The sequence below is a fragment of the Salvelinus alpinus genome, chromosome 20, assembly GCF_045679555.1.
Source record: "Salvelinus alpinus chromosome 20, SLU_Salpinus.1, whole genome shotgun sequence".
In the NCBI taxonomy this organism is placed as follows: domain Eukaryota; kingdom Metazoa; phylum Chordata; class Actinopteri; order Salmoniformes; family Salmonidae; genus Salvelinus; species Salvelinus alpinus.
In genome coordinates this window covers 51,140,011-51,152,030 of record NC_092105.1, presented here as the reverse complement: position 1 = coordinate 51,152,030, position 12,020 = coordinate 51,140,011, and the positions used below count along the sequence as shown (strand labels likewise).

Below are 12,020 nucleotides of genomic sequence, written 5' to 3'. Positions count from 1 at the left end.
AATGGCGGATACCTCAACTGAATGACTTCTCAACCCCAACAGAGCGCTATATTTGGACTGGAGTAAGGTCTACATTTGGGGAAGGTTGATTCCATTACGAATCTAGCCAACCTATTAACAGGAATAGGACTAGATTTTGTAATGGCTGTCAATATTAATGTCCTGTTCAATCCCTGAACAGGCACAACCTGGTAATGAATGAAATCCTAAACAACACAAACATTGACTTATGTCTACAGAAATAAACCATCAGAGTGTGTGTCTTGGAGGAGGAGGGGGGGTCTGTGGGTGTGTGCCGGCATGCCTGCTCGTGTCTGTGTTTATTCTTTACCTCGGAGCCCAGTGCAGAGGCTGTGAGCTCAGAGACTATGCTGGCCAGCAGGCCACAGGTGTTGGAGACCAGGTGGGGAGAGAAGAGCTCCACCTCCTTTCTAAGGCTCTTCCTCACTGGCAGCACTACAATCACCAGCATCTTCTCGAGAACCTCCCTGAAACTTGTCATCCCCATCAGGTTCTCCTCCGTCTGAAAGGGGGAGAGGAAAAAAGAGAGAAAGTTTAACAACATCGAGAAAGGTAAGCAACTGTGTCTTCTCTGATTGTATAAAAAAAAAAAAAAAAAGACAAATCCACTTGAATCTATCAGATTCTACGTGATAAGCACAACATAGGAAATCAAGAGACTGAGGTTACATGTCCATTTCAATGATAACACATTTTAATAGATGAGTGTTACAACAATAAAATAGGTTAAGATATATGGCTAACCCCTGTGCTAGTTATGGGATATTCACAAAAAGTATTGGAGTAGGAGTGCTGACCTTAATGTAGCTTTTTAGATCATTATTAATAAGATATGGATCCAAGAATTTGAAACCAGAATAGCACTCCTACTGGGAGACACTTTTTGAATAAGGGTCCTCATTGGTCAGACATTGTGTCAAAATTTCACTGCCTTTGGTGTTTACTCACGTGGCTGAGTTTCTCCATGTGTGCCACCAGCAGGGGGAAGCGATGGGCGAGCGCCGAGTCGTTCTCCGTGCTGACCTGTTTGACCAGCGAGCGCAGCAACACTTCGCCGTCGTACGCAATGGGCAAGATGGACGTCAGCTTGACTGACGTGTTGCACAGCGCAGACATCACCGCCGCCAACAGTCGGCTGCTCGATGTGCGGAAATTGGCCTCGGCAATGTCCTGGTGAAAGGGAGAGGGGAAAGAAGGGTGTGTGAGGTGGTAAACTTTCACTAAAGACATGCGATAACTAGAGCCAGAATGCATTTGACCTTAACTTATCATTAGCTATGTATTTTTTTGATTATTTTTGTACACAAAAGCTTAGATGAGCAATTTTAAATGGCAACCAAGACACAGTATATACGTACTAATACAGTGAGCTCCAAAAGTAATGGGACAGTGACACATTTTCTGATGTTTTGGCTCTGTACTCCAGCACTTTGAAACGCTACACATTTGTTGGATGCATTTGCTCTTTGTTTTGGTTGTGTTGTGTCAGATTATTTTGTGCCCAATAGAAATGAATTGTTAAATGTATTGGTCACTTTTGTTGCAAATAAGAATAGAATATGTTTCTAAACACTTCTACATTCATGTGGATGCATTTGGAGTCACTTTTAATGTAAATGAGAATATAATGTTTCTAAACAATTCTACATTAATGTGGATGATGCCTTGATTACAGATAATCCTGAACGAATCGTGAATAATGATGAGTGAGAAAGTTAGACGTACAAATATCATATCACCATGACAATAACAGGGGAGGTTAGCATTTTTGGGGTGTATGATATTTGTGCATCTACCTTTGTCCATTTCATGCGTCTGAAGGTACAAACTATACCTTCCCGGCAGGCCCAGAGAGCAAATCAAGTGCACTATAGGCCTACCGCTGGCCAATCGGATGGTTCAGGTGACTGTCAGCAATAATGTAGCAGAAAGCTACAGCACAGTTGACACTGTGAGATTTGAAAACATTTGAAACCGTGACTTGAGAGAGACTGTCAACGAATACAGCAAAGAGATGCTGTTTTAATGAGTGAGTTCATGTTTAAGTTCTTACTCAGCACTTTCAACACTTTTATAAGCCATTCTTCCTATTTCCACTCAGCGCTACACGCACTGCAGCAAAAATGAATGAGTAGGTAAGTGTATCTATAAGGCTTGCGTTGTTATTATTAGCGGCTTGGGTCTTTTTTAATGTCAAGGAATATTTGACTTAATTTCTAAATGCGGTGCGACTCGAGTTTCGCCATCAGCTGGAAGACGGTGTCAATTTTTGGTCAGTGTCAGCAGAGGAAAGGGAGAGTGGAGGGATGGTGAGAGGCTGACACAGTCTGCTGCTGAGACTGACCATCAGATGTAGGCACCATCAGCCCAGTAAAATAAAAACAAAAAGCTAATTATTTAAATGTATGCTCACTCAGCTCTGCTTCACAAGTAATACAAAAAATGTATAACAATCTTTTACCGTGTGATCATATAGCCTACCTCAAATTTTGAAATATAATTGTTTTAAATGGCCCAAACAACAGTGCAAGCTATTCAAGCAAAGCCAATATGTGGTGATCATGTTTTGGGCCAATACCTTACTGCACAAACCTCATTGCTACAGTACTGTTTTTAATTGGTAAATATTGCATACAGTGCCTTCGGAAAGTATTCAGACCCCTTAACTTTTTCCACATTTTGCTATGTAACAGCATTATTCTAAAATAGATTAAATACTTTTATTTCCTCATCGATCTACACACAATACCCCAGAATGACAAAGTGAAAAACAGGTACTTATACATTTTTACAAATGTATTAAAAACACAAAACAAATACCTTATTTACATAAGTACTCAGACCCTTTGCTATGAGACTCGAAATTGAGCTCAGGTGCATCCTGTTTCCATTGATCATCCTGGTGATGTCTTCCCTATTATTTTACAATGTAGAAAATAGTAAAAATATAGAAAAATCCCAGAATGAGTAGGTGTCCAAACTTTTGACTGGTACTTGCTGGAACGGAAAATGACGGTCGGCAGTACAGTACTGGGCTATTTACGAGGAAGGAGTAGGCTGTCCTACAAATAAGAATTTGTTCATAACTGACTTGCCTAGTTAAATAAAGGTTACACTAAGCACATAACATTTCTGCACCCTAATTTTCTAATTCTTGTCTAACCAATACCCACATGGAGATTAAGTGAAAAATAAACATCCGCATTTGAATGTTCTTTTTCTTGTTATTTTATTTTATTAACGAAAGCATAAAGATGTTGAAGAAATACTGTGCTGCTGTTTTGAGTTAGAAATGTAACACTTTAGAGTACTTAAGCATCGAATACATTGCAAGTTGAGGGATTTTCACAACAGTAGCCGTGTTATAAAAAGTATATTGTCCTGCTAATAGGAAACATTTGCATGACGGGCTACACCTGTTACAGTTGTGATGTCTTCACTATTATTCTACAACTTAGAAAATAGTAAAAATATAGAAAAATCCTTGAATGAGTAGGTGTGTCCAAACTTTTGAATGGTACTTGCTTAATTCATTTGATTAATGAATGGAAAATATATTAAATTAATATGAAATTATAATAATTTGAATACTGTACCCAAACAAAAAAAGGACAAAATAAATAAAAATGCGGTCAAAGGGGGCAATTATTCTCATGCTACCACTTTATCAAAGAAAAAACTAAACATTCTGTTGTATTTCAGTCAATTGTAAAGTGCAAGGGTGACAATATATTTGACCACATCTGTAAGTCTATGCAGTCCGTGTGGGAATTGAGCAAACAACCTTACTGTTGAACCCACAATCTTGGTCCACAGAGCTCCCTCTCTCTTAGACTTACCTGGTCGAGGCAGTTGAGCAAGTCGCAGAGGCAGGCCCACTGCAGGGCAGGCGTGGGGTAGAAGGAGTGGAAGCAGGCGGTGAAGGTGTTGTGGCACTCTTGCAGCACGGCCTCCAGCAGGGTGAGGGGCTGGGACAGGTAGCCCTGGGGGTCGTTGTCCAGCTTGGTCAGGCAGTTGTCCATGCCCTCTGACAGGATCTTCTTGAGCAAACTACGGGTCTTGCCAACGCACTCCGCCAGCTTGCTGGACTCCTCCACCACCGCCTTGGTGCTGGCTGGGGAGGAGGAAGAGGGGGGAACAGGAATAGGACAGCGGCCTGGGGGTTAAACCAGGGTCAATATGATGCTGTTACATTCAGAAACTTTACTTAAAACTGACGGGTATTTTCATTACTTGCTATAACTATGAGCCTTTATTATAACACTTATATGTTAGGTCTCTCAATGTAGCAAAATCATTGGTATCAACTTGGATTCTTGATTTTGTCTTTTCTATCATGTCCATATTTTTGTTACCCATGTGTGTGTGTGTGTGTGTGTGTGTGTGTGTGTGTGTGTGTGTGTGTATTTATTACCTGTGTGTGTGTGTTACCTTTGTACTACTATGAGCACCTGAATGGGTGTGGTTGTGTGTCTGTGTGTACAGTACATGCGCCTTTGTGTGTGTCCATGCATACTTCTGTGTCTACCCACGTATGTGTGCACATTCGTGCACGTGCATCTCTGTAACCCTACCAGAGAGCCTACCAGAGATGGGGAAGATCTCACAGATATAGACACGGAGCAGACGAAGGCAGCAGGTCCCTACAAAGCGCAGACGCTCCAGGTCCAGCAGGGTAGCCGTGTACTGGAAGCCTTTCAGGCCTCTCAGTTCCTCCACCCCCAGCACTAAGGTGGTCCAGCTCCAGTGGAGGATACTCAGCAGGGACTCGAAACAGTCCTACAGGGAGAGGAGGGGGGGTGAAAACTTTACTGCATGTTTATTACATGTTTACTACAGGTTTACAACCTATTAATGAAACTAGCTTACATCTTAACAAATACTATATTACACTCCAGGGTGATCTTCAATAGGGCATGCAATGGAAACATTTTCCAAACATTTTGCAACAGAAAACTAAAATAAGTGTTTCTTATTGAACCAGTCCAGGTAGCTCCTCCTCTCTGTTTAAATCCATTTCTTCCATTTGGTGCCTGATGAACACAATTGGTTTGAATATTGTTCTGATTATGGGGTATCTGCGGCCTGCCTTGGACCAAGTCTAGCTAGGGGAAACACAGGCCTACGGTACGTACCACTGAGACAGTTCGGGCGAAGGAGCGTTTGAGGATATGAACCGGCTCACTGGTCTGCTGTTTCCCTTTGGCTGTGTTGCCATCGTTCGACGGAAGTCTGCAGTAGTAAAACAACCACGTTACATTCCCATTACAAAGCTGGTTACTTGAAGTTCATCAATATACGGGTCACAATTCAGGCAACATTAGGAGTGTAGGAAAATGACTTGCCTGTACAATAGCTGAGGTATTTGACCTGCATTCACGTCGGTACCGTTGTTTGACTTCTTGGAACTCTTGAACTGAAAGACCACACTGCAAAAAGGAGTAGGTTCACATAATTTGCAATGTACAATGAGGAATGGGGATATCTGTTCAAGTAATTGTATTTCTTTGGACTCCAGTAGGTACCTGTCATCTGTGGTGATGGTGGCCTGTCCGTGGGAGCCACAGTCTGAGCTGGGCCCAGACACCCGGGCCCAGGCCACATACCACCAGCCAAGCTGCAGCAGCACCGGCTCGTCAAACATCATGGCGTACTTCTCCCTGGCAGCGCAGTCGTAGGCCAGGACGTCAGTCTCAGCCAGGAGGTCCCCATCTGTCTCATGGTCTCCACCATCAGGCCCCAGCTCAAACAACTGGGGAGTAACACACAACACAAGTCAGTGACAACACACAAGAGTCAACCTTACCAGCAGAACTTGAATAGACCTCTATTCGGATTGTGGCATGATTTCAGCTCTTGGCTAATTTGTTCAATATCACAGAGCCTAGCAATTAAATGAATACATTGATAAATACAAAAACAGTTGATGCTAGTAAACCTACTAACCTTGATCTTGGCGGTGTACTCAAACTACTAAGATTACATAGATAACATAATAGGACAACATAAGCTAAATATAGATTGGTGATAGCGGTTGGGCGTGATGACTGGTGTGGCAGCCATCAGTGCTGTGCATGACCCATTTGGGTACCACAGATTGGTGGTAAATAGGATAAATTACCGTCCTACACTGTCAAATACGTACAGTGCCGTCAGAAAGTATTACATTTACATTACATTTAAGTCATTTAGCAGACGTTCTTATCCAGAGCGACTTACAAATTGGTGCATTCACCTTATGATATCCAGTGGAACAACCACTCTAACGCAGTATTCACATCCCTTGACTTTTTCCCCAGAATGTTTTGTTACAGCCTAAATTTAAAATTGATTGAATTAACATTTTTGGTCACTGGCCTACATCCATAGTGGAATTAAGTTTTTGTATTTTTCTTTTTGTTGCAAATTAAGAAAATGTTTAAAGGTCAAATGTCGGTCAAAGAGTATTCAACCACTTTGTTATGGCAAGCCTAAATAAGTTCAGAAGTAAACATTTGCTTAACAAGTCACATAATAAGTTGCATGGACTCACTGTGTAATAGTGTTTCATTCTTAAAAGTCTAAGCCGTGGGGGGGGGGGGGGTCTCAGCTGACATATGGAATTGTTTTAAGATGGTCATACTATGGATCATTTAGCTACTTGATTTAGAATTTTAGGACCAATTTAGGCATAATGAAAAGAAAACAAATAAATTATTTTATCAAATGTGACCGTCTCAGGAAACTAGGCGTATGTCACAAGTCACGACTTCACAGGAGAGCCGTTTGAAAGTGGTTTTTTATCAAAATGCGTTTTTTTTTTACATAAATGCCTTCTCGAACATGTGAACTTTCATGCCATCTGTAAATACGAATAAAATGGTTAAATTAGGAGCCTAGCCATGATTGGCTGATATAATGAGTGGACTGGACATCATCCAGAGATGAGTTTGGATTCGTCTGCCATATAGCACACCTCTGTCAATTTGAGCTGGTCAGTATGTGTAGGGTAATCCTGTCTAACGCAGCTTTTTTTTTTATGTATAGCGTATTAAATCTTAGAAAACTCCAGTATGCAAGTATTCATTTCAACAGAACATCACTGCAACAAATGTTTCAGATCACTCTTCTGAGTGTACCAGTGAGCAGAATAACTGATGAATTTACAAATGCTTCATACTGGTTGAAAATGGCCAGTGTCAGTAAACGTTGGCAAAAAAACATAATTCAATTGTTGCCAGGAGCACCGTTACAGTCACCAACGCTCTGGATAACATGAAAACAACCTAACCAGCTCTGCTAGGGCGAGTAAAATAGTCAGAGTTTGGGTGGGGGCTAAAGCTTAAGATGATTCTGATGGCATTGCACACGGTCCGTGTGAACCAGAGTAACTTGACACAACAACAATGGGCTAAGCAAGCTGTACATGCAAAACGGAAACGACCCAGGACGTCTTATTTAATGAAAGGGGTTGCAGTCTGCTATGAAGCTTTCATCCATGATATGGGTAAGAGTCTAGTTACAGTTTATTATGATTTCTAATTTTGTCAAAGTTGTTTTCATTGCAAGTTAAAGCTTGCTGTTAGCTAGCTAGCTGAAGATCGATGTTTGGCTTGCCAGCTAACATTGAATCCATTTGATTAGCTATGACAATCAGTTTGTATTGCTAGTACTACGGTTTGGGATTATAGTTCATTGTTTAGCTAGCTAACGTTGGATGGCTGGCTTGCTGACTTACATGTATGAACTGTGTGTAACGTTTGTGATGTTTTCTCAGAATGGCATTTCGCATTGCTTGTTATAGCCTAATGTTAGCTAGCTAACATTGAACCTATTTTGTTAACTTTTGCTAGCTATGACAATAGGTTTGTATTGCTAGTAATCTATGGATTGGGATTCTGGTTCATAGTTCAGCAAGCTAGCTAGCTGTCTAAACAAAAGACCAAGTTAAAGGTTTCTGTTAGCTAGATAACGTTAGCTGACGTTAGATGGCTGGCTAGCTAACATTAAGTGTACGAACTTTGTGTTACGTCAGTGATGTTTTCTTAGAATGCCATTTCGCACCGCTAGTTATAGCCTAATGTTAGCTAGCTAACTAGCTAACATTGAACATATTTGGTTAACTGACGTTAGATGACTGGCTTGCTAGCTAACATTATGTGTATGAACTGTGTGTAGTGATATTCTCAGAATGCCATTTCGCATCTCTTGTACAATATTGCTAAAATATTTGTATCTGTAATTTGTCTTTCAGCGTGAGTAGAACATGTTTGACTCTCCTCCACCAGTCATACAAAGATAATGGTCTAATGCCTCCCATCAAAAAGAGAGCTGGCCCAAGCAAGCACAGGTTACACCTGAATCATGAGGACTTGCAGCGAGTGGTGAACTTCATCAACAACTACGCAGAGGATAATGCAATAGTATCACCAGGACGCCACCCAGGACACAAACACTTTAGTGGAAAGCTGCTGCCATCCCATGAGACAAAAGCAGCAGAGTGGCGTCTCTACAAGGAATTGATGACAACACTTGGTAAGTAAAGCATAAACACGTTTTGATTATTTAATTGACCTCCAATATGATTGGCACTACTTTTATTGATCTCACATTATTTCTGTATTTTCCAGAGGTACGTGTAGTCAGGCAGTCTTCCTTTAGGAATCTGTGGAGAAAATTGATGCCCCACAACTCAATCACTAAGCCCAGGACAGACCTGTGCTGGCAGTGCCATAGGAACAACTATCAGGTCTTGAGAACTGACAATCTGCCAGAAGCTGTTAAGTCATCCAAGCTGAAGAAGCAAGAGCAGCATCTCCTGCTTGTTCAGAGCGGTCTGTCTACCAGAAGATGGTTGCTGACTGCAAGACCACCTGTCAAGACCTGCAGTTGTCTCTGGGGGCCCCTTCTGAACCAGCAAGCAAAGAAATCAGGATGGATTACAGCTTAGATTATGCTCAACAAGTAAGCAACATTTCCTCATTGATTAAGGACATAGAGATATACACAAAAATATAGAGATACACAAAAATATAGAGATACACAAAAATATAGAAATATACACAACAACAACAAAAAATATATATATATATATATTGGTGATATATATATACACACACATACAATCGTGGCCAAAAGTTTTGAGAATGACACAAATATGAATTTTCACAAAGTCTGCCGCCTCAGTGTCTTTAGATATTTTTGCCAGATGTTACTAAGGGATACTGAAGTATAATTACAAGAATTTCATAAGTGTCAAAGGCTTTTATTGACCCTTCTTTTTCAAGACCTCTGCAATCCGTCCTAGCATGCTGTCAATTAACTTCTGGGCCACATCCTGACTGATGGCAGCCAATTCTTGCATAATCAATGCTTGGAGTTTGTCAGAATTTGTGGGTTTTTGTTTGTCCACCCGCCTCTTGAGGATTGACCACAAGTTCTCAATGGGATTAAGGTCTGGGGAGTTTCCTGGCCATGGACCCAAAATATCGTTGTTTTGTTCACCGAGCCACTTAGTTATCACTTTCGCCTTATGGCAAGGTGCTCCATCATGCTGGAAAAGGCATTGTTCGTCACCAAACTGTTCCTGGATGGTTGGGAGAAGTTGCTCTCGGAGGATGTGTTGGTACCATTCTTTATTCATGGCTGTGTTCTTAGCTTTTTTCCGGATGGCCCAAACAATCGTAAAGGGGATTCATCAGAGAAAATGACTTTACCCCGGTCCTCAGCAGTCCAATCCCTGTACCTTTTGCAGAATATCAGTATGTCCCTGATGTTTTTCCTGGAGAGGAAAATTGCTGACCTCGACACCAGGCCATCCTCCAAAAGTCTTCGCCTTACTGTGCGTGCAGATGCACTCACACCTGCCTGCTGCCATTCCTGAGCAAGCTCTGTACTGGTGGTGCCCCGATCCCACAGCTGAATCAACTTTAGGAGACGGTCCTGGCGCTTGATGGACTTTCTTGGGCACCCTGAAGCCTTCTTTACAACAATTGAAACACTCTCCTTGAAGTTCTTGATGATCCGATAAATGGTTGATTTAGGTGCAATCTTACTGGCAGCAATATCCTTGTCTGTGAAGCCCTTTTTGTGCAAAGCAATGAAATGATGGCACGTGTTTCCTTGCAGGTAACCATGTTTGACAGAGGACGAACAATGATTGCAAGCACAACCCTTCTTTTGAAGCTTCCAGTCTGTTATTCAAACTCAATCAGCATGACAGAGTGATCTCCAGCCTTGTCCTCGTCAACCCTCACACCTGTGTTAACGAGAGAATCACTGACATGATGTCAGCTGGTCCTTTTGTGGCAGGGCTGAAATGCAGTGGAAATGTTTTTTGGGGGATTCAGTTCATTTGCATGGCAAAGAGGGACTTTGCAATTAATTGCAATTCATCTGATCACTCTTCATAACATTCCGGAGTAAATGCAAATTGCCATCATACAAACTGAGGCAGTAGACTTTGTGAAAATTAATAATTTCGTCATTCTCAAAACTTTTGGCCACGACTGTACATACAGTTGAAGTCAGAAGTTTACATACACTAACATGCTGACCAGACCGGACACGTCGCGTGCGCGAGCGTCACAAAATACATTTAGAAATCCATGTTATTCAATTATTGCGCCAACGAGCGTCTGCGTTGCCAAGGGCTAAAATAGAACTCTTCTATTTCTGACGCAGATCGCGTTGAAAGTCCTGCATCTCCCATCTCCTCATTGGTTTATAGAAGCAGGTACCCACATGACATCTCCTCATTGGTTATACCCACGTGGGTGATTGAAAGACGAACTGTTTTGCCGGTGGTCGTGGTAATACTATGAAAGTTTGGATGCGATCACCATTAGAGTTCAAAGATGAAAAAGCCTGGAAGGAGGAGAGATGACCGTTTTATGTGTGGATTAATTGTCGGAGTAGAGGTCCTTGTGCTTTTCAGGTAAAATAACTCAATGTTTATATCCCAGGACAAATTAGCTAGCAACAGCAAGCTATCTAAATAGGACAAATTAGCTAGCAAGTGCAAGCTAACTAGCTAAATTGCCATACATGTTTAATGGTTTTTGACCTGTCCCCAAATTAATGTCATTGGTTCAGTTTGTTTTGATATTTTAACCTGCGTGTCGTGATCGCTTTTGGTGTAGGGGGACAAAATAAATGTATGCACGATGGCGCACATGCGCAGCCGGTTTGAGTTCTGTGTTAGGTTGGAGTCATTAAAACTCCTTTTTCAACCACTCCACAAATTTCTTGTTAACAAACTATAGTTTTGGCAAGTCGGTTAGGACATCTACTTTGTGCATACAACAAGTAATTTTTCCAACAGTTGTTTACAGACAGATTATTTCACTTATAATAAACTGTGTCACAATTCCAGATGGTCAGAAGATTACATAGACTAAGTTGACTGTACCTTTAAACAATTTGGAAAATTCCAGACTAAAGTTTGTTAACAAGAAAAATATTCACACGTAAATTTAAACTCAGCAAAAAAATAAACTTCCCATTTTCAGGACCCTTTCTTTCAAAGATAATTCGAAAATAATAATAATTCCAAATAACTTCACAGATCTTCATTGTAAAGGTTTTAAACACTGTTTCCAAAGCTTGTTCAATGAACCATAAACAATTAATGAACATGCACCTGTGGAACGGTTGTTAACTTCTTGAGGGCAGGGGGCAGAGTTTTCACTTTCGGAAAAATAGCATGCCAAAATTCATCTGCTTGCTACTCATCCCCAGAATATAAGATATGCATATTATTAGTAGATTTGGATAGAAAACACTCTGAAGTTTCTAAAACTGTTTGAATCATGTCTGTGAGAATAACATAACTTATGTAGCAGGCAAAACCCTGAGGACAAACCATTCAGAATTTGTATTTTTTTGATGTCACTTTCTTTTCAATTAGGTTTCTTAGAGACACCAGATTTCTAATGGACTTGCTTGCAGTTCCTACCGCTTCCACTGGATGTCACCAGTCCTTGGAAATCGGTTGAGGTTATTCCTTTGTGTACTGAAGA

The 12,020-nt window shown here is 41.1% G+C and overlaps 1 protein-coding gene across 26 annotated transcripts in view; it reads right to left on the bottom strand.

Annotated features, from left to right (window-relative positions):
• Nucleotides 1-12,020, bottom strand: part of LOC139547192 (E3 ubiquitin-protein ligase MYCBP2) — a 313,317-nt gene that overhangs the window by 128,317 nt on the left and 172,980 nt on the right. For 20 of the 26 annotated variants that reach the window (XM_071356258.1, XM_071356266.1, XM_071356259.1 and 17 more), the window contains 7 exons: nucleotides 5,547-5,773; nucleotides 5,367-5,450; nucleotides 5,157-5,253; nucleotides 4,596-4,800; nucleotides 3,861-4,135; nucleotides 970-1,191; nucleotides 332-523 (listed from right to left, as the gene is read on the bottom strand). In XM_071356258.1, the coding sequence (XP_071212359.1) occupies nucleotides 332-523; nucleotides 970-1,191; nucleotides 3,861-4,135; nucleotides 4,596-4,800; nucleotides 5,157-5,253; nucleotides 5,367-5,450; nucleotides 5,547-5,773 (1,302 nt within the window). The remainder of the gene's footprint in view (nucleotides 1-331; nucleotides 524-969; nucleotides 1,192-3,860; nucleotides 4,136-4,595; nucleotides 4,801-5,156; nucleotides 5,254-5,366; nucleotides 5,451-5,546; nucleotides 5,774-12,020) is intronic. The other 6 variants (XM_071356260.1, XM_071356263.1, XM_071356284.1 and 3 more) reach the window with 1 other exon arrangement.